Source organism: Solanum verrucosum, unplaced genomic scaffold (genome assembly GCF_900185275.1).
Source record: "Solanum verrucosum unplaced genomic scaffold, falcon-dt-bn FXZP01000261.1, whole genome shotgun sequence".
NCBI classification, from domain to species: domain Eukaryota; kingdom Viridiplantae; phylum Streptophyta; class Magnoliopsida; order Solanales; family Solanaceae; genus Solanum; species Solanum verrucosum.
The window spans coordinates 4,218,258-4,241,278 of record NW_026019969.1 but is presented as its reverse complement, the minus strand read 5'-3'; the positions used below and the strand labels follow the sequence as shown (position 1 = coordinate 4,241,278).

The window sequence follows — 23,021 nt, the reverse complement described above, 5'->3', positions numbered from 1 at the left end:
AAAACTACTGTCCAAACGAAATAATGGCAATTGAAAACATGATCTATTTACCAAAGCTAAGCTATTAATTCAAAGTACTAATTCTGTCATCCAAGTCCAACAAACAAAAAATCATGAAAAATGTTCAATTCCACATAGAACAAAGCAGCAGAAGCGGCGATGTAGGGGAGAGTTTTCTACTTGACAGCAACCGAAATATCATCAAGGCACTAATTGTTCAGTTCATGTAACATAACGAGGCTGTTTATATAAGGTATGAATCTTCTCTGAGGATTTAATTGTCGTGGAGTCCTGAGAGCCTTGACCTTCTGCTCCCTCAAGTGATAAAGATATATCCTTTCATTCGTGTAGATCACCACAATGTCATCAGCGTTGTTAAAACAAGGTAGCACGCTACACGACACAGTACTGTTCTCAATAAAGGGAATTTCCTCAAATGCTCGACGAGACTTCTTGTGTCCAAGATTTATGCTTACACTGTTTTTCAGGCTCATGTACATTCCTCCATAGATATCTAATACAAAAACATCCCCACCGTCATTATAAGCAGTTACATAGCATAGCTCATCTTCTATCTGAGTCAAGGCACCATATCTCCCAGGTGGAATAGGCACATGTAGAACTGCTGCTATCTCATTTTTCACATCGAATGCTAGCACCTCATTTGATGTTGTATTCCAGTAAGCCATCCCCTTCATGTAAAATCCCCCACCAATAAGAATTGTACCTTCTAACTCAAGACATTCTGAAGAAGAGCGCGAGCGCTTCCAAGAATTTGATTGAGACGAGTAAATCTCAAAGAAGACAACTGGCTGACCAAGAAGAGGGACTGCAGCAACAATGTGATAATATGATTCAATATTATCCCGAGGATCAAATGCAAGAACAACAGATGGATCAAATCCATGATAATATTGATGACAAGGGATGAGTTTCCAAACTTTGGTTACAGGATTACAAACATAATAATTCTCCCGTCCCTGACAAAGGAGCAACCCGCTGCTAGAACTTAGAACTTTGACCCTTTCAGGCAAGAAACCAAGGGAAGGACTGGGGACTCCATTTGCAGAACGGTCCAGAGACAAAAAATCAGGATTAGATTGAAAATCAACATCCACTGTTTGATAAAAATAGCCTGAAAGTTTATAGAATGAAGTACTTTGTTGGTATGATAATAATGGACTAACAATCCAATGATTCCATTCTTTGGACACTGCCCGAAACTTCATTAATGATTTAGCTGGAAGGAAAGGCGCTACATATTTCTTTGCCATGTCTTTGATCTCCATGTATTCTCTCCTAATGTAATCTGCAGGTATTTCAGATTCTTCATTCCATTCTGGCTTAAAAGCAACAGTCTTAACGTCGTCCTATACAAGACAAAACAGGTATAGTAATAAGACTCATGAAAAAATTGTATCTACTCTTCTTTAGGCTGTGTGTGCTTTCGAGGAAGAAAACAATACCTTGAAAATCCCATCATCCTCCCATTCATATTCATCAGAGCTATCAACCATGTCATGATTCGATTCATCAGAGCTATCAGTCATGTCGTCATCCTTCCAAGATTTCATTTATCTAAAAGCACGACAATGTAAAATTGTAAGTATAAACACCCTCAAAGCATACTTACAACTAGAAATTAGAATCAAGAAATTTCACTATACTAACAGATTTTGAAACAAAGAAAAAATCAAAAGGCAATGAAATTGAATCAATTGTAATACATAACCATAATACTCACAATAGCTGGAAAACCAAGAATAAAGAGTTTTAGTTTTAATAAAACAGAGAGTGTTTGTTTAGTTTCTTCGCCCATATATAAGGAATTAGTTGATTTATTTAACAAGGAGATCTTCCTTCTCTTGTAACTTCCATTCCAAGTAACTGAAAGAAACCAATTTTTTATTTATATTTTTATTTTATCGTTATATTTTATTTTTTTAGGATATTCATTCATGGAAAGAGAATCCCTCTAGGATATAACTTCCTTTTTATCTCTCCTATTTTATATGTAATAAATATACTAGTTAGGGTCCAATATTTATTCATAAATTTATTTTTAAATGTTATTAATTAAATGATTTTTTCACTAAATGTAAAATAAATATTTGATAATTATTAAACGGTATTGAATTATTGATTAAATGATTTTAAATTCTTACTTTAAAATAAATTACACTATGTTTGTGTGGAAGTAGATCATCTTTATTTTTGTGTGAAATCTAATATGAAGAGGTCCATTAAGATGTCTATTATTAAAGTATTTTTCGTTATCGATCGTTGAGTTTTTATTTGAAGTAGTTACAAAATATACATAAATATTATTGACATTCAAAATAATAAAGTTATAACTAAAGAATATGAATTTAAAACTAATGTCATAGCTAAAACGAATCTCATAATTTAAAAAAAAATTGTATATCAATTAAATTAAAGTAGAACAAAAGAAATAATTTTTAAATTTCTTTTAAAAAAAATACGTAGCCACGTCGACGGAGACGTGCTTCAGCTTCAACTCGAAAACTCTCGTTACTCATATAATGCATTGGGATCTTAACTAAAATATGAAATAATGGGGGAAGGTTAAAACATTAACCATGGTATAAAAACTATATGGAGAAAAATCAATTCTTTCTATTAAAAGAAGTAATTATGAAGTTATTTTTGGTTGGAAGCATTTTATTCTAAAGCGGGACTTTAGGACGCAAATCCAAATTAATCCAACCCCACAAAGGAGCCTAACACGGTGTTATTAATATGATTGAGCTAATGAATGAGTGGATTATTTTAAACAGATTGGGCGGATTGAATTTGATTTTGCTGAAAACACAAAAATAATAAAAATATAAAAGCAACCATATACAATGAATGGAAATTGTGGTATGATCCTCTACTTTAACTTTATATATAGTAGGAAAAAGCTTGAAAGGATTATGAAATAAACTTCATTTACGAATATTTAATATATCCACTGCTATTATATATAGCATAATTAATCCTACGCTGTCACTTGAAATAATCATCACAGATAAAGTAATGAATAATAATAACATGAAATATAAAATAGACAAACTATGATTATTCTTGAAAGAAATTCCAAGCAAGGATGTTGCAGCTCGAAACAAAGATCTTTCAACTGCAGCCAAGGCAGACTAGAGGGAGACTAAGCTGTTGACGTAGGGAAAGCATCTCGAATTATGAAATTCACCCGGAATGCATTTTGTTGCACGAGACTTGAAATCATACCAAAAGGCTTTTCCCTGGCTCCGAACCACCAACATATTACTGTCGACGTGTAAAACTGAGTAGTCCCCCGCTACATTCCCAACAATATTACTGTCAAGAACAACCTGCTGTTTTCCTGCCCACATTTTGGTTTGGCTTCCCATTTGCATTGTATTTGAGTGGACATTATCCAAAATGCTTAAACTGATTGAATTACCAAAGACGTTCATCTTACAGAGCTTTCCGCTAAACTCCCCCAAAATCCCACGAGAATCATGATTTTGAAGGAGCTGTGACCTCTCCTTTGTTAGATCAAAAGCAAGAATACTACCTGAAATTGTCATCCAGTAAACAACACCATTCACATGAACCCCTGATTTTGGATTTGGCATACGTGTTGCTCTAGCTCCAAAATGGATCTCCCCAGCAACTTCCCAAGAATTCCCTTTGGAGGAATAGATATCAAACTCAACTGCATCACCAAAATCTGTGGATCGAAAAGCGCATATAATTTTGTACTCAGCTACAAAGTTGAGCAATGATGGTTCGAATATGAGCACAATTGCTGGATCTGGTCCATGATTCACATTTGATTTTGGAAGTTTCTTCCACTGCTGAGTAACAGGATTACATATGTAGTAGGCCTTGTCCTCTGCACGACCTTGGCAGCAAAGCAGTCCATTTGAGGAGGACCTAATGTCAACAGGCTCGGGCAAAAACTTAAGTAATGGATCTGGCACCCCACAAAAGCTTGGGTCAATGGGTATGAGAGAAGGAGAACCATCAAGTGAATGGATAAAGAAGCCTGAAGTACTGCGACAAAAAAGTGACTGATTATGGGCAAAAAATGGACTCGAAATCTGGAGTTTCCAGTCCCTACAAACAGCGTTGAATTTGAAAAGTGATTTGGCAGGAAGAAATGAAAGGGAATGTTCCCTGATGATGTCCTTAAGATCCATATACATCTTACTATTCAGCGCAGTAAGAGATCTGTCTGGCCTTTTTCCACGATCCATTATTGCAACCAAAAGTTGTTCCACTGTCAAACAACAACACCGGTCTAAAAGTTAGAATGCATCATATTGAAACAAACACTTTAGGAGTTCGGAACTAATAGTTTCATACTTCCATTTAACAAATGAAATCACCCCACAAAGAATCTTCAACATATTCTTTCTCTAGATACATCCACTGGTTTACGTGTTTTATCTCATTTAGTTTTACCTGTGACAGACCCTACATTATAACTCTTTTCTATTCATATGCAGATACTTACAGAATAAGATGTCATACTACAGAAGCAACGGTTTTCTGGTAACAACTCTGTTAACGACATGTGCTAAGATTAGTACAAAAGTGAATTTGACAGCTTGTTGATGACTTTAGTGTCTCTAAAACCATAATTCAATTGGACCACTAGTTGGTCATCATGTGAATGTTATTTGTGACTGCTAATCACTTGCTATATTCCATGTCAAAAGAATCAATGTGAACCTAGCTTCAAATCTGGACTAAATATGAATAATACCCTTGTCCTAGATTTGATAACTAAATAATAAATAATCAAACAAAAATACTCAAGTCAACTAACTTCATTAGTCTTCATGTCAAGATAATCAGCATAAACAAAATACAGGGCATAACACAGACACGAATGTCGATTAACTACTAAAGTTTGATGCTTTTCGTTTATATAATGACTATAAGTTTCCAAAACAATGATTTTTTCTTAAGGACATTCTTTGAAAGGATTTTGTTGACCAAACTCAGTGAAACAATTATTTGAGCATAAAAATAACTTTATTCTTCAAGAAAACAAGATGGGTCGGAAAATATCCAAAAATTAACTCCCTTTCAATCATCAGCCCACAAATTACATTGCAAAGAATGACTAAACAGAAAACGAAATCAGTAAAAAGATTGCAAATTACAAAACCCTAATCCCAAAATCACATAATAAGATAGAAGCAATCAATCATAAAGCTACAACAAACACTCATGATATAATCAATACATTGTATGGATAATTGATAATCGCGTAATTAAAGAATTCAAACCTTGATCAAATGTTCACAGAGCGTTACTCTTGTTGATCGAAGTGAAGAAATTTTACCTTGGACTCTTTGTATACTAGAATGGACTCTTGATATATATTTTTTTCTTTCATCAAATTGTTCCCATGATTTTAATATATGTCTAAAATAGTCCCTTAAAAAGTATAAATTACTCATCAATACCATCAAATATTTAAAAGATATGTAAAAATAAAGAAATACTTAATAGAAAGTTACGTCTAAAGATTTAAGTTATATGTAATATCAGAACGAAAAAAATTGTTTACCAAAAGGACATTTAAAGAGATGTTTGATGGATGAATTAGTTATATAAGGTTTGTAATTCATGAATTATTTATACCATAATTAATATTATGATGGTTGTTGTGTATAAAATAAGTAATACATAAATTGTTAAACAAAAACAAATAATGCATAAATTATTTTACAATAAATAAATAATAACGTGCATGTTAAATGTTTGACAATAATTATTTAAACAATTTTTCTTTATGAAATGTTCTTCTTATTGAATGTGTCTATATTGCGACATGTATGTGTTTGTGCTATCTAGTCATAAAGCACTTCTTAAAATGTTGTATGTATGTGGAAAAATATTATGCTAATTTATTATGTCAATGTAAGTTTTTATTGTTTAATTAGTTTTCGGATAAATTTCATGTATTAAATATGATTATAATCTTTTGTTTAGAGATATTTTATTTCAAAAAAATATTTTGTTATTAAAAATTCACACGTATGTGTTTTACTGACTTCAATGATGTCATGATTTCAAATTTTATATGCTGAGGATGATCAAATATCAAATAATTTAGATAATATTAATAGCTTGTTTTAAATAATATAATATCACAATATTATGATTGTAATTGTTATTTTTCCACGTTCATGTCATGTTACATAATTGTTACTTTAATCAATTGAAGTTCATTATATATGCATAATAAGTGACAAAATCTCTAAGATAATCTTCAATCAAAAGTATGATATAGATAAAACAAAAAATGTATTCTACGCATTTTTAAATTATATTATAAAAGTAAGGCACAAGAGTATGTTTTAATGAAGTTTGGTGTAGATTATACACTTATATGACATTTCATTTTGATTTGAAATAATTGTATCAATTTTGACATTTTATTTTATGTTTGAATAAGCCTTATCATTGATTTCAATATATCGAAGAATAAATAATGAACTTTTCTATTATTTTTATTATTATTTATTTAGTGGTGACACTTGTGGTTTTTTCCCTTTGAAATTTACTTAGCTTGTGTTCTACTTGTACAAATATTATGTGATTCGTAAAAATCTCATAAACCTCGTAGATTAATTCATATATTATTATGAATTATATTTTGACATCATTTGTTAATAAGTCGTATTTTGTTATGGAGATGTGTCCATCACATAATCTTATTGATTGTATATGTATTGCATGATGATTAGGTCGATTCGAATCGCATAATTCTATCAAAAATAGGTAATTTGAAGTTTGTTTTGCATGTTCTAATCAATGCTATTGGATAATTGAATCATTACTTTGATATTAGATTTATAACTATCAATCAAAATATGTCAAATTTTTGAATTGTTACTTGATGTTATACGAGATTTTAACTAATAATATTAATTTAAAGACACATTGAGTTCTCTAGAATGTGTCATTAGTTATTTAATATTCTAATCAACGCTTATTTAATTCCGAAAGAAATATGTATATCATGTCCAAATTATGAAAAAAATGATTTAATCAAAAATATCAAATAAAAAATTGATCCTAACTTCACGGCAATAAAATAATAAAAAAAAATACAATACTAAAAATAGCACCACACAAAAAAAAAGTTAAAGTTGCACCTCGAAAGATGCAACATGCATTAAAAATTATAAAAAAATTCAAAGTTATATGCATCTTAGTATAAGAATTTCTAACCCTACAAGGTCATTTTTATTTGTTGTAACAAGTGACATTCTCTATTTTCAAAATTATGAATCTCATTCTTTAAGTAAGTCTATTTACAAAAATCATTTGAGATGAACTTGTTAATACATTGTGAGAATATTTTTGTTATTAGATTAAATACTATTATTTATTTCACATTCTATCAAATTTGTAAATTAACACATAAATTCCCTTGCAACTTCTCTTTCTATAACTTTGATAAGTTAATACTATATAAATTAAAGACCAAAAATCAAATATCATATAAAGTCATATAAATATAAAATTAACCGTTTTATACTTATATAATTTATACTCCTTCTATTTCATTTTATTTGTCCCATATTAATTTAGTGGTCTCATGTTATTTATTTATTTATTAGGAGTCCGTTTTATTATTATTAAATTAAAACTTTATTTGTCCCATATTAATTTAGAGGTCTTAAGTTATTTATTTATTTATTAGGAGTCCGTTTTATTATTACTTATTAAATTAGAACTTTAGAAGACTTGGAACGACTACTGAAGCGAATTACTCTGTCTATATATAAGTTGTGTTTGTACTTAGGTTTCTCTACTAATGTTAAAAACCCTTTGTTCAAAACTCAGGCGTCATCATCTGCTACTAACAAAAACCCTGCAGCAAGTTGTTGGTCACCCTAACTTTCTTAAACCCTACTGCTGCAGATTCCTTGAACACACCCTTTTGCCTGCTACTATGAAAACTATGGATGAATCTGATGTGGGTATCTCTTGCTACATTTCCAACCTCCCTGGTTTTCGTGGCATCCTCAAGCAAAGGTCTTTTTTTTTTCTTTTTCTGTGACAGTTTCTTGGTTATGTATTTGCAGTTGCAATTGGTTATATAGTAAAGAACTAAAGATAAGTTGGGATACCCAATTCTTGATAATCTTGAAGAGGAAAGATGAGTTGGGAAACCTATTTTATCCCAATTCTTGAAGAGGAAAGATAAGTTGGGAAGTCGTTCCAAATTTTATATTCCAATTCTTGATTACAATTTATTTATCCAAATTCTTGATTATATATTGTGTTCTTTTTTTATAGCCCAATTCTTGATTACATAATGTGTTCTTTCCATTCTTGATTACAGAATGTGTTCTTTCTTTATATCCCAATTCTTGATTTCAATTTTTTTATACCAAGTCTTTGATTAAATCGATGGAAATCACTTAGAGATGTGTTTCATATCACTTGAGAATGCCTAAATAATGAGTATGTATTTACATTGGGATGTGTCGTCAAATGGGGTGTATCATTAGTTGGAATTGGTAAATAGAGTAATACCCATGTAAAGGGAATTCTTTAAAGAGGAAAGATAAGTTAGGAATTCTGTTTTTTCTCTGTTTATAGTAAAAGTGTAAAACGTTGGAAATCATTTAGAGATGTGGTTTATATTAATTGAGAGTGCCTAGACCTGAAAGTTCATCTTTTGGCTAATAATGATTTGTTGTACCACCCGTTGAAGGAATTGCATTTTCTGTAACTCGAAAGTTAAGAGTCTAGTGTTTTCTTGTCCTATTAAAGTGTGTGATCTGTACATATACAAAGACAATTACCATCTAAAGAAAATATTTTAGGAAGTCATAAACTTGAAGTATCTTCAATGTTGAAATCTATATGCATGTTCTTGATAATTCAAGCAACTGTTGTTTTGTGGTTTGTTTATATTTCCACCATGAGTGTGCTATAATTAAAGGTACAAACAGTTTAATTTGAAATTGTTTGGGCATTCTTGAAAGCTGCAGCTGGGTTTGGGGAATTGTCTTGCTTATTTTAGGAAAATGGGTTCATCTTTGTGGTTGTTTTGTTTTGTTTCTAGGTACTCCGACTTCATTGTAAATGAGGTGGACTTAGATGAAAATGTTGTTCATTTGACTTCGTTGGAGGCTCCAAAGGAGGTGATAAGTTGACCTTAATTTCTTCTTAGTGACCTTGATGTTCATTTAAAATTGCTTTATGATATGCGCCAATCTCTCTCTCCAGTGTTCAGAGAACAAGGACGTGAATATATCTGACCAACTGAATAGAAGTTATGTGACTGAGATAGAATCTTTCAGATCTCTCGCTGGCAATTCTGATGCTGACAAGCTTAAAGCTTTTATTGATGAACTTAATTCTGGGGCTGATGTCAGTGATGAATCCATCGTCCTTTCACCAAGTTCAGATAAATCCCATCGGACTGTTAGTCCTTATCACGTGCTCGTTCGTTGTTTCTTTTGGTTTCATATGGTTCCTTTTGGAAGTATCCTATATCTGATATGTTAATACTTTTCAGGCAATTCATAACTTTTTCAAGGAAAGATTAAAATTCCTTGTAACCGATACAATTGATGGAGTAGAGGACCAATCAAAGTGTGTTCGTGTGAGATTGAATAACGACAGGAATAATGGAAGGGGTAGATCCTCTAGGAAAAGGAAAGACCGAGATGATAAACGTTTTGACAGTAGAGGTTCAGACAGTTGGCCAGGACATCTTGGCAAGTTCCTCAGGTAACTCTAATTGTTGCATTTGTCTCTACTTTTTCATTTAGATCTTTTTTTTGAGAAGGTACTTTATTCATACAAATCTACAGCATTGATGCATCTTTAGCTTATTGTGTTCTGTGTAGATTTTGCATCACATACAAAGATAGGTTTTCTAGTTATCAAGGAAAGATTAATGGTCTCTATTTTCTTCATTCAAGAAGTCCATACTGCACATTTGTTGGACTACTGAGTATGTTCTGAATATATAGTCTTATAAATTAACTACATAGAGAAGTCAAATAATCTGGAAAAGAAGATTTCTCTAGTAATACATTTTGGAGTAGTCAAACTATTTTTGAGTGATACTTCAAACAACTCTCCAAGAGGGTGTCAAAGAAGCATCTACAAAGTAATTCTCAAGCAAAATCCAATTATTAATTTAAGATTAGTAACATCAATCTTGTAAGCATATCAACAGATCCAGTCAATTTTGATTCTTCCAGTTGCTAATAACTTCTATAAATTAGTAATCTCTGTTCACTTTTGCTAAATGCTAGCACACTGAGTGCTACAACAAGAAGCTCCTTTACTAGTAAAGGTTGGCCACCCTCTCTTCTCCTATATCTTTTACCCATTCATTTTTATTGATACGACAAAGTAAAGATCATTATCCCGTGGGGGTGTAAGACCATGAATCTCTTGTAAAATGACTCACCCCTTTCCCCATCACCATTCTAAAACTGAGGCAAACATCTTTATTGAGTGACTGCAATTGCTATATTCTAGAACAATCTCCTATTTCATGGAACTGCTATAGTCTAGAACAATCTCCTCTTTCATAGAACTGCTATAGTCTAGAACAATCTCCTATTTTCATAGAACTGCTATAGTCAATGTCTTCTTTTAATACTATATGCGGTGTCACGGTCACCTCTATGGAACAATCTCCTAATTCATATGTTCCAAGTAATGATTAGTTACTAAGAATTTGAATGATCATTCTTCTGATATTTAAAGTTGTAGAATATGATGTTGGTGAAGAATGTGAAGTCAAGGAATGTATTGCTTGCTTGTTTATTCAAACATGTTGAGAGTTGAATGGTGTTTACAAGTAATCAAGAAAATTAATTCCCTCTCCTGATTACACAATTATAGGGATTTAAAACTTTTTCTGTATTTACAAAGAATGATATTAGATCAAGATCTATATTTATTCTTGATTTACTCAATATTGGAATTGGGCCCACCTATTATGTTACCCATGCACTAGATGTTCAATCTGGAGTGTGCAGGGAGATGTTTAAGTGACCCACATTGGTTGAGCAAATGAACTGTCATTTTCTTGAAGTGTCTTAGGTAATCCTCGCCATGAGCTAGCTTTTGGGTTTGCGTCAAGCCCACAAATCATTTTCTTAACAATGACGATTGGTTGCAACCCAAGCAGGTCGGATTATCATCCAATTTAGTAAGAGGAGTATGCCTTTGGAAGGTTGTCTCCACTTTAGCAACAAGCTTGAGTTCTGAATTTCTCTTTCTTTTGATTTTCCTATTTATCCATTCTGCTGGCAAGAAAAGTTTACATATTCATTGGAATGAAGACAAATATGATTCAATGAAACAGGTCAACATTAATTCCTTACTCTTGTTGCGCTGTAAATGTTATGTAGTATGTATTAAGTTCTGATTTCCTTACTTAGACCATACGATAAAAATCTTTAACATCTATGAACAGAACTTCTTTTTATCTTGCTCATTAAATCTTAATGTTCTGATTGCTATATAAAAAAAATCTTAATAATCCTATTTGATAAATTTCTTATATTTTTCACTACCCTTCATGGTTTTAGAAAGCATGGCGTTGTTTAACATCATATTGCTCTTGAATAGTATCTGAAAGGGTGTTGTTGCAAAATCTAAATTTCAGGTTTCATCTTTTCAAGGAGAATAAGGATACACAGGAAGCTTTAAACGTTATAGCAAAGATGCTTGGCGTTCAGGTTGGTGACATGCAATTTCCTAGGTTGAACTTAATTCGTTCAGTTTAAAAACCAGTATTCTCTTGCATACGTTTGCTAGCTTTTCTAATGGATAGCTGAGTTTAAACAAGAAATATTTGAAAGGAAACAATTCATCCAGTGTTTGTATTGCTGTCAGATGTGTGTTGCAACTTACAAGTACTAGTTCTGCATTATCGACAGTTTGATATATAAAAGTTGTAAGATAACATGCATATGATTGATTTTATGGCTGATCTGGCAGCTTAGGTCCTTTGGATTTGCTGGTACTAAAGATAAGCGTGCTGTTTCAACTCAGAGGGTACGTTTTCTGGTCATCTTTTTCTTTCTTCGCTATTTACTTGCATCTTTGTTTAGGAGTAAAAATTAATAGGTTTGTCATCTGGTCAACTTTTTGATGTCATGTGTTTCTCTTTAATACTTGAACTGAGTGTCTTTCGGCAACAACCTCTCTATCTTCTCAAGGCAGGGGCAAGGATGCGTACCCACCACCCTCCCCAGACCCACTTGTGGGATTATATTAATTATGTTGTTGTTGTGCTATTCTTTAATAAACACAATTGCTTGCGACTTTGGAACTCCAACGCAATGCTGAGTGAATAAGACCTTTTTCTTGTTTGAGAAAAGGGAATGATGGGGGATCACAATTGCGAAAAATGAAGGAAATGATTTCCTTTGGTATGGGTCATGTTTGAGCATGTTGGTTTGGGTTCTGTCTAAAGATGCTTGTCATCTTAAGCTTTATCATGCTTCTATGGTACTTTATTTAAAAGTTTTTTCCAGTAAGTTGACACAGAATTTCTGAGTTGTGCTTATGCTATTATTTTAGTGTTTTCCTGATTTTTCTTGCATTCTAGCTTCTCTTAAATCACAATTGTGAAATTTGCTTATTAGTTAGTAGTAGTAGATGTAGGACTACCTCTTTATAAAAAAAGTTGTTGTAGGACTAGTAGTATTATTGCTTATGCTTTAATAAACCAGAGTGGAATAGTAGTTGGTTTGTGTGGTTTCTGGTAAAAGTTTTGTTGATTTTCTGGTGTTGTATGAAGACTTGCTAACATTTAGCTTTCAAGGTAGCATTCCTTAATATCTTCTCCTTTTTGTTTACTTTGTGCTGACCAATCTGCTCTTTGAAGGTCTATGGCCCGAAACTCTTTTTCACTTACCCCCACTATCACTCCGAGTTGTAAAAAGCTAGCAAAGCGAGGGTATAGCGCTTCTTAATTTTAAATTTTGTCAAAAATTAAGCTTCACTTCAATGAAGTGCGCACTTTGTTTCTTGCTTCATGCTTTCAAGGGATGCAAACCCTTGTCACTTTTTTCCGCTCCGCACTTCCAAAAACACTGCTATCACTTGACTGGATATACTTAAAACTCAACAACTTCTAAGCTGGTAACATAGATTAACCACTATAGTCATGATTTTCCAGGTTCTGCAATAATCTGTCAATTCGTCTGTGGTCTGTCTGTCTTTAGGTTGATATCTATCCATTTGATGAACTGAAATTGCTACTTTTGCTAGTTTCACATCTGTTTTGACCAGAAAAAAATGTTTTAAACCAGCTCTGGTGCCACAAATTGCTTGGTGTATCAGTTGTCCTTCACCTAGATACTTTCTATTTCACACAACAGCACCTTTTTTTCTTTTTCAATGTTGGTATACATATTTAGTGATATCTCTTTCTATCACTAAGCTCTCACATTTTTCACTATATAGGTAACTGTTTTCAAGCAACAAGCAAGTAAATTAGCAGCTCTCAACAAAAGATTGATTGGTATCAAAGTTGGTGACTTTTGGTGAGATCAATGCCTCTGTGTTCTTTGGTCTTATGACAATCTCTCTCTCTCTCTTTGATGTAAAATGTTTCTGACCTACTGATATTACAGCCATGTTAAAGAAGGGCTTCTTCTTGGGCAGCTTTATGGGAACCGATTTACTATAACACTTAGGTATAGTTATGTTTGAATATTTCATTTGTCCATTCTTGTGAGGCTCCGGATGGGACATGAATGTCATTTTTCTCTCTTTGCTCATATTCCTTATTCTTTTGAAGTATGGCTGTAAAGTTTGCTGATTGTATGACCTGTTATATGATCGGCTGGAACTGAAATCCTTACAGGGGAGTGTCAGCAGAGTCTGAGGATATAATTAAAGCATCAGCAGTTGCCCTTGGAAAACATGGGTTTATAAACTATTTTGGCTTACAGGTATGTCGTAATATGCAGATCTTTTTATCTTGGTTTTGGTGGATAAATTAACTCTTCTTTAAATCCAGTCTAGGCCGTCCATTCGTTGTTCTTCAGAAGAATCTCTTTGTAGAAGAGCTTTTACAGAGGCTAACTTTGAAGATCCAGAGGCTATTTTTGTGTCTTAGAATTATTGTGAAACTTAAAGAGGGTTGGGAACTCTTTGTTCTGTACATTTTAATTACTTCTTGCGACTGTTCTAGAGTTTGGGTTGTGAATATATATAAAATTGTTACCTTTTCGTTGAAAAAAGAAGAGCTTTTACAGAAACTCCTGGAATCCCTCCGACCTTATTTTGCTTTAGGAGAAACTCATTATGATCTTGCTTTCTTCATTTTCCAATGTCTTGCTCATATACGCTTATGGTTCCCTGATTGTATAATTAATTCATAAGTATGTCAGTATGTGGGGTAAATGTGAGCTACAATTTTGAAATTACTGCTTGCTTGAGCTTATCTTTAGTCGTGCATTGCATGACATTGTGATCACCAACAAGAAGCCCGTACTCAACCTAATCAAGGCAGATCAGGATTCACATTTAATAACATTTTCTGGTCATTGTTGGTTGGCTGCTTGATGTTCTTTCATTTTTTCTTGGCTCTTCATTTCTCTTTGGATTTTGACGAGGGATTTAGTGAAGTTCTTAATTGGAAATAAAATATGGAACTCTTTTATTGCTAAGCTTGAGTTTTTATTTTGATTGGCAAGTGAAACTGTGAAAGTCACCAATCTGTCATGAATTTGATGGCCATGTCATCTTGTTGTCTATGCAAATGATGTAGCGGTTTGGCAGCAGTTCTGTGCCAACACATCTAATTGGAGCTGCATTATTGCGTGGAGAATGGAAAGCTGCTGTCAGCTTGATTCTTGATCCAAGAGAAGGGGATATCCTTTGCTATTTCACTTTATCCATAATTTTGTTTTTTTTTTCACTCTCTCTCAACCCTTAAACATGAAAGTCCTCTTCCCCAACATTTTTTAATAAAAAATATTCTGTATTATTATGTGTGCCTGTAGGAAATAATTGTTCTCCTTAACTTTAACCTTGAATACAGAAGAATGCCATCAGTACAGTAAGGGAGTATTACAAGGAAAGTGGTGACATTGATGGGACTCTAAGGCAGTTACCTCGTTATCTGGTGGCTGAAAAGGCAATTGTAAGTTCCAGTGAACAACATTAAATTTATCCCACACTTGAGTCCTTTAGTTATTATCTGTAATTTCCAAAAAAAAAGGAAGTTGAAGTCAGCCTCTATTATTACACCTATGTAAGTCCGACATCCCAAAAGTAAGCTAATGTTTTGCTCATGATGAGCGTCACCATTTAAAGACTTGCAATAATCCAAGTTTGCCTAAAATTTTAATTTATTTTTATTCTTTTTTTTGCTTTGCATTATTTGTGCTGTCCTTGACTTCCCAAAGTAATTGAGTTTCTCTGGGATAGAGCAGGTCATATTTTTGTTCCAAATTTTTTATATTTAAGCAATATTTGTGATATGAGATTGTGTGTTTATGTTCTACAATTGACATTTCCTGTCAACATTATACAGTTGCAGTGCCTGAAAAGATCTCCTGGAAACTATCTACAAGCTCTGAAGGCCATACCCAGGACTCTCCGAATGATGTAAGTCTTCATAGTAGGATTCACTATTTTCTTCTTGTACTTAACATATTTATCTGAAATTTAGTGATTGAAAGGTGAAAAAATAAAGTGTAAATACATGCTACTCATTCTTCCTAGTCACTTCCCTTGAGTCTTTGCGTTAAATCTACCTGAGATTTGCATTTTGATAATCCTTTTCGTGAGCTCTCTGATCAAGGTGCTTCAAAGACGTTTGAGTTATCAGCTCTGAAATAGTAGGGTCAGTGTGCCTGCTCCTCAGTTTTGTTGAACTACTGTTAGTTTCAAGCCAAAGCTTCTTTCTTACTGCTAAAGCTGTTATTATTTCTTTACCCATACTAGGTATCCGCTTGCTAGATGGGTGTCACCATAAGGCAACTTCATCTAGAAAAATATATTCCTCCCCAAGCTTTTGCACATCCCTCACACCCCCCTCTCCCCAACAAGGAAAAAAGAAAACACATGAGCATGAAAAAGATGTGAATAGTCTAAGAGTCACATCCCAAACTACCCTCTAGACGTGATTGACACCCAAGCACACACCACTGGTCAGGCGAACCCAATTACCAAATAACCTCTAATTAAATTAGGGTTGTTACACTAAGGCCCTTAGTTGTTTTTCTTGTGTTTCCATTTTTGAAATCTCTCTTTCTTGCAACTCCGGAAAGTAAATCCTTGTAGAAAATTAAACAAAGATAATCACAACTTATGATCACCTTTTCCTCTTGCATCCCCTTCCTCGAACAAATTCAGTATATATGCGGGGCTTGTTTATCAGAGCCCTTGATTTGATAGATCCTTCTAGTTATACCCTCCACAAGGACGTGTCCGAAAGATATGCTTGATGAACATTTCAGGAAGAAACCCTTCTGAAATTACTTGTTTGTAAATTCTTGAAAAGTTTTTCTCTGTGCCCAACTTCTCTAGTGCTGTATGATCCCAAAATCCTTTACTTTTTTCTGTTTATGTATCAAACCTCTGATAGTATAGTTCAATGCATAACTCATTGGGTCTTAAGGTAAATGCTGTGAAACCATTGACTCAACTCTAAACGAGAACTGTGAAGTTAAAGAAGGTGAAACATTCTAGTAATTGAAAAGCTATTCAGTTTCATAGAACTCTACAGCTTCTTACCTGCTTCCAAGAGTGTAAAGCCATAAACATCAATTGATCATGAGATTTAAGGGGCTTAAAGCATTGGGAGTACAGAAAAGAGTCATGCATAACTTTTCAAGTTTGAGCTTTTATAATGATACAGATCTTCTCCTTTTTAGGTATGTTCATAGCTATCAAAGTTATCTTTGGAACCATGTGGCAAGCATGAGAGTGCAAAAACATGGTTTGCGTTATTCAACTTCTATTAACTATTTTTCCATATATATGTTGATCAGAATGTACTTATGGGTGCTTCGGTGTGCCACTGATTCTCATACATTTTCATTGCCTCATATCATAGGGTTTGACCAAGTTGTGTTGGGAGATTTGGTGTATTCAAAAGAAGAGTATAAAGTGAAAGAATCTTTTGTTGCTGAATGTGAAGACGTGAATGACAATAATATGGATGATTATAGCAATCTGGATGAGATCTCAGAGACTGATCTTCCTGAAGAAAGAAATATACCAGTCAAGGTTGGTACCTGGATTATCTCAGGACAAGAGCTGTTCTAAATTTCTAAGCGAAGAGTTTATGTGAAAAACATTGCATGGCAGATGGGTTCATATGTATTCCCTCCATCTCTACGTAGAGTTCACATTTCATATTCCGAGGACATAGTAACAAGAACCCCTAATTAGATTACACAAAAGACCTTTTAGCTACCTAGCTCGCTCTCTGGGTCTCCAGCTTGATAAAGCTCAAAACAATCCCAAATTTTGTACAAATGTTCCTCCCTGATAGTATGTTTTATAGAATATGTCCAAATGAAATAACGAAAGGGATACATCCTAATCACTTTGATTTTTCATTTGATTGGTAAAGTTATCATTAGGGTTGAGAATTATAGGGCGCTCTAAAGCAGGTGGTATATCATATCATGAACTTACTTGCAAGGATGGTTAGTGGCGTACTGCATTTTGACTTTAAGAGGCCAACTGCTAAATCTTTATGCAACAACTATGCCTCTGTCCCAAACAAGTCGGGGTAGGCTATATGAATCCTCACTGACCATGTTTTGCCATTTAAACTCATTTCAGGCCAACGTTTTACAAAATAAGAAGTATTAGAAGTTCTCTATATTTTGAGAGAAGTAATTGAGAACACCCTTAAACTTGTGTGAATTATTAGTTTCATCCCTGAACTATTCACGCCAAGTCCAACAGTGTTTTCGATACTTCTCTCCTATATCTTCTACTTGCATGTTGCTACCTAAATCCCTATATAACTGAAAAAGAGGAGGATGCAAAATGCAACTTGGTGACCTGCATGACCACCATTTATCCAGTTGTATGGTGAAATTGATGGTGTTAGCTTGCTATAGACTCTGCATGATTATCAATTATCTGTTACTTATGATATGTGGGGGAGTAGTTCTTTTCTGATGTTTAAAATTCCGTCTATATTAATTTAAATGTTAAAAAGTACACCTAGTGGCTTCACTCTCATGCCTAGTTCCTACTGAGGTTCCTAAGAGGTTAGGGAGAAGTTAAATTGATTAAAAAACTTTGCTCTTGTGGTGCCTCTTCTATATTGAGTTTCCTCGCATTGCCTGGTCTTGAGGCGTAGTTGTTTGGTACGTTTGCTTTTTTTCTGTGAGCAGTTCTCATCTGTCTTATTAAGTCTAGCGATATTTTCTGTTTGACAGGTTATAAATGAAGAAGACCTTAAATCTGGTACATATGCCATTGAGGACGTACTTCTACCTTTGCCTGGGTAAGATAAGATAATATAGTGTTTACAATATTCTTTGAGTTTTTGTTTGCTCTTGTTTGTGAGACATATTATAATGGCAGGTCTAGAGTTATTTATCCATCAAATGACATTGGTGAAGTTTACCGTGACTTGTCACAAAAGGTATTTTTTCTTCATCTAAAGCCTGAGCTTGTTGATACATGTACCGATTATACTTTGCCAATCACTACTTTTTCTTATGTGATTTGGCGGTACATTATTGAAAGAGAAATCAGTGAGGGATGGGAGGTGTTTGTTCCATAATGAAGAAAGAAACTACATGGTATTTGAAACTAGATGGGTTTGGCAGTACCATGCCATGTTAGTGCTGAGGAGGGATAGACCTGTAGCTATGAACAAGGACTTGGACTCCTATTTAACAGGCTCTTGTTTCTTTAAACATCCTTTTTCCTTTTCTCTGTGGATTGCTCCTTTCTAGCTGAACATCAATCTGCCTTTAGATTTGTCAGAGAAATTGCTGCCAAGTTGCACAACCTTTTCCTTTTAATCTCTTTCCCTGAGTGAAATTAGTTATCTGCAACTCTTTATTTGTAGTTTCTGAACAGCATCTCAAGTGCTTTAACCAAGAAGGCATGCAAAGCCGAACAGAATTGGGCTCACTGTCTCATATGATTTTCAGTATACCTAAAGTGACAATCATAACTTCATATTAGGATTATTAACATTCTGCTATGATGGTAACTAATCATATTCTAATTCATATAATGATGTTTTGCCATTCAAGATGTGCATTTAGCTTCTTGTTTAAATTTTGAAGTACATTGGGAAGTAGAACAATTTAAAAAGATTTGCATGTGAAGTTATCACTAACCTTTGTCCAGTTCCACTTGTGATGACTGTCGTTGCTGTTCTTAAATTTATTCGTGTCTACTCTCTTTATTTGTTCCGTTCTAATGCATTACCATTACCGGTCAGGATGGCATCAGCTTGACAGAGACTGCACATAAGATCAAGTGAGTAAAACATTTTTCTCTAATTTTGAATCATTCATCCACTTCTTCATTAGTTGCTTGATGTTTTTCTTTGTAAGTAAATTCTTTTTAGAATGCACGTCACGTCAGCATTATATGGTACAAGAAATCAATTGCTCCCTCTTTGTAACCCTCAAATGGCTCCTTCAAAAAAATTTCCAAGTCAAAAACTGAATTCTCCACCCAATTTAAGAGTTTTCTCTCTTCTGTTGCTTTCCCTAATATCACACTGCATATGTTTTTTTTTCTTTTTCATTCCATTGCTCTCCCCTGACCCATCTGCCTTGTATTTCAATTTCATTATACCCCCCCCCCCCCCCCCCCACACACACACACACACACAAAAAAAAAAAAAAAATTCTGGGAGGGCAAATGGTACACACCACTTAAAATCAACTGGGAGATTGCGTTGCGTCCTTCCTCAATTTCAAACCTGTTATTTTCCGACATAATTTTCAATGATTGGGATCATCTTAGTCTGGGAAATTCAGACTAAAGAATATTACATCTTTAATAACCACCGAGCTCGGTATTTCCCTGAATCTGTAACTAATAATTTGACCCTTGACATGTCTGTCAGCGACAAATCAGCTTTATATCATTCTCTGCGGCTTTCTCTAATCTACCAGAAACAGTTCATGTTCCATGAATGAAAAGGAACCACTAAATTAATGACTAGAATACCTGTTGTTTAGAGCATTACACGATGTGCTATAATGGTCCATCGATCAAGAAACAGGTAAAGAGTCCTTCATTGATCAAGTTCCTTGTCCCCACCATGATTTGCTTCTTGAAATCTAAGCAACATCACATCTTTGCCTGGCAATCGTCGATTCGGTTGCGACACCAATCCGAACTGTCCAATCAGCGATTCCATCTACCTAGAACGTCTGATGATCAAATCATTGCTAGGCATGTTTAAGGAAATTCTTTCTTCTGTCTACTCACTCGCGTGATACCGAGAATACATGCTCACTTCCTGCGGAAATCTGTTAAATTTGCTGTTGAGGTGTTAAGCACCATGTATGAAGTTATTCTCTAAAAGACCATGCCTAAATCATGCCTCCTACCTTGATGCTCTGATTTACTTTTATCCTTGCTATACAGTGGGCTTATTTTTCGTATAATAAATTTCTTGCACAAAAAAAAAGTAAAAAGGAGACCATATGTGGAAAAGGAGCATCCCATAAATATCTATGGGGTGCTCTCATTATCATTAACCCTAGAATGGACTGAAGTCTGAAGTTATGGATGAGAACAGAATTATCCTTTACTCTACAGTCTTTAATATTGCTGCTATATATGATCTGATGTTCCTGAATCTAAACCCTCCCTTATGCCAACTCTTGGGGCTTGTCCTCCTCTTTGTTGCAGAGAATTCTCCATAACCAATATGACCGGAGCTTACAGACGTGTGTTTCAAAAGCCAAAGGATTTTGAATGGTAGGTCAGAAATGGTTGCACATATCTAGTTTCAGTTCTTCTCCGTTGTCACGTTGTTCCACCCTTTCCCAGGTTTGCTGAATTTTATTCAGAATCCCAAGGACTTGTCACTTATCTTGTGTTAGGGCTTGTTTCGACCTGGATCTGAAAATACTTGTCAAGATATGCCTTTTTCTCCAAACTTTTAGTTTTCAATTCATTTATGTGTGGATCCTCGGAGATCACCTTTTTCCACCACTAGATAAAAAAAACAATAGTAATTTTGTCAACTGCTCTTATTATTATTAAATTAAATATTTTATTTCATTATAATCATCAATATGAATGTAGTTCAACATTATAAGTACTTTTGCTACTTCTGTCATAATGAATGCACTTCACTTTATGAAATTAATTTAGATCTCTGTAAAGTGCAACTCTGTATCAGAGGTTTAATTGTGATTTGGTGACTGATCTGAGTAATATATGCCAGTTTGAAAAAATGTTTCTTTTGAATACATTCTTTAGAATTGTGATTCTCGCCCCACCCTTGATACGCAAACCATCTACGTGGGATTGTAACTTATTGTTGTATTGGACAAGAAGCTTCCATTTTCGTCTTTTTGAATGCATTTATTGTTTTTGTAGGGAATTGCTTAGTTACACTGATGGAACTATACCTCTGGCTGAGACAGATTTTGATGTCATTGCCAATTCAGTAAAAAGCAAGGTCAGAGAGGAGGACCCGACCAATGGAAGCAAAGAGCTTCCTGCTGACTCTTCAGCTATCTCTGTAGGTGGTGACATGCTTTCTGGAAAAGTGCGTGACGAAAAGATTAACAATGAAGCAGGGATGCAATCAGAGAAATCTCAGAGTGGTGGTAATGCTGAGGAGAGCCAGATGGCTCTCAAGCTGAGCTTTACACTACCAGCTTCTTGCTATGCAACTATGGCTGTGAGGGAGCTGCTGAAAACATCCACTTCTGTATGTTAATTGACATTACTTTTACCATTTATCTTGTGACGAAATCAATAACATAAGCATATATTTCTCCCACCAAAAAGTTATCTTGATAAACCTTTTATGCTGACATAGGAAGTGTTAAACTTACCCGGGGGGGGGGGGGGGGGGGGGATAACTACAAAAGTAATATGTGACAGTCAGTGAGTTTAACAACTGCTGCTGACTTTGTCCGTTTTCACTGACCTAGCGTGAAATGTGTTATTTCTTCATATTGCGCATATTGATAGGTTGGTGCAGTGCATGGATGAAAGCTAATATTTTGTACTCGCTATGCAGGTTGCATTTCACAAGTCACTAAATGATTAAGCAAACGCTCGTCTACAAAGAAAATTTTGGCTTTTGAAGTGGTTACCTTTGCTAAGTACCATTGCATTAGATGATAAGGGTTTCTTTTCCTCTTAGCTTTTGCTTTTGAATTGCAAATTGTAATATGTTATTATAGGCGGTACCATTTTGAAAAAGATTCACCAAACAAAATGGTATCACCAGCAGCGCCCGGCCTACCCCTTCTCTGATTGCTTGCCCATTATGAGGGTAACAGAAACCTTGTTAATTAAAATTACTAGGTATCAAAGGAAATTGACTGAGAAACTTGCATGAGGCTGGCTTCTCGCTTTTTTTTTTATCTTGTCGTTAAATTTTGAAGAATAAATAAACATCTGCAGGTTTCGGGGAACATTGTTTTCCAGTGATCAATGTGATGTTGCAAAGGAAATTAGCCATGAGTTTCAGTCTCCGCCTTCACTTATAGTGCTTCAAGTTTCTTTCATTGTACTACTATTCACCTTTCGATAAGCTTGCTGATGATATAGTATTAGCAAATCTGTAATAGAGCCATTTGAATCGGATATATGCACCACTATTTGGAAGAGATTCTTTTGATGTAAACAGTGTTTTTGATATATCCTTATGTTAGATGGTAAGTGACGGAGCCAGGATTTTTGTTGAGGGGGTTCGAAGTATAGAAGTAAACACGTAAAAATTACAAGATGAAAAACAGAGCGGGATAAGAGGAAAATATTAATTTTAATCCGCTAAATTTAACTTATATTGTCATGTTGTGTTTAGGTTCTTCCTA

The 23,021-nt window shown here is 34.2% G+C and overlaps 4 protein-coding genes across 4 annotated transcripts in view; 2 read left to right on the top strand and 2 right to left on the bottom strand.

Moving 5' to 3' along the window:
• Nucleotides 1-209: 209 nt before the first annotated feature.
• LOC125816563 (uncharacterized) lies at nt 210-1,550 on the bottom strand. The gene is made up of 2 exons (XM_049496178.1): nt 1,467-1,550; nt 210-1,370 (listed from the first exon to the last, which is right to left on the bottom strand). Exons 1-2 carry the CDS (start codon nt 1,548-1,550, stop codon nt 210-212), a joined length of 1,245 nt encoding a protein of 414 aa, XP_049352135.1.
• A 1,384-nt stretch (nt 1,551-2,934) lies between these two features.
• Nucleotides 2,935-5,333, bottom strand: LOC125815895 (F-box protein At5g49610-like). Its single transcript, XM_049495465.1, has 2 exons — nt 5,286-5,333; nt 2,935-4,267 (listed from the first exon to the last, which is right to left on the bottom strand). The coding sequence occupies exon 2, from the start codon at nt 4,242-4,244 to the stop codon at nt 3,156-3,158; it is 1,089 nt and encodes a 362-aa protein (XP_049351422.1). The 5' UTR covers nt 4,245-4,267; nt 5,286-5,333; the 3' UTR covers nt 2,935-3,155.
• Nucleotides 5,334-7,804: 2,471 nt separating this feature from the next.
• On the top strand, nt 7,805-22,322 carry LOC125815887 (multisubstrate pseudouridine synthase 7). The gene is made up of 20 exons (XM_049495455.1): nt 7,805-8,049; nt 9,089-9,167; nt 9,253-9,450; nt 9,545-9,759; nt 11,660-11,732; nt 11,995-12,051; nt 13,468-13,547; nt 13,638-13,700; nt 13,871-13,958; nt 14,780-14,883; nt 15,052-15,154; nt 15,548-15,621; nt 16,893-16,957; nt 17,075-17,247; nt 18,420-18,487; nt 18,568-18,628; nt 19,442-19,479; nt 20,872-20,940; nt 21,568-21,904; nt 22,220-22,322. The coding sequence occupies exons 1-20, from the start codon at nt 7,829-7,831 to the stop codon at nt 22,247-22,249; spliced, it is 2,196 nt and encodes a 731-aa protein (XP_049351412.1). The 5' UTR covers nt 7,805-7,828; the 3' UTR covers nt 22,250-22,322.
• Nucleotides 19,831-23,021, top strand: part of LOC125815905 (uncharacterized) — a 67,358-nt gene continuing 64,167 nt past the window's right edge. Inside the window, exon 1 of the mRNA XM_049495478.1 lies at nt 19,831-19,839. The gene's annotated coding sequence lies outside the window, so the exon portion shown is untranslated. The remainder of the gene's footprint in view (nt 19,840-23,021) is intronic.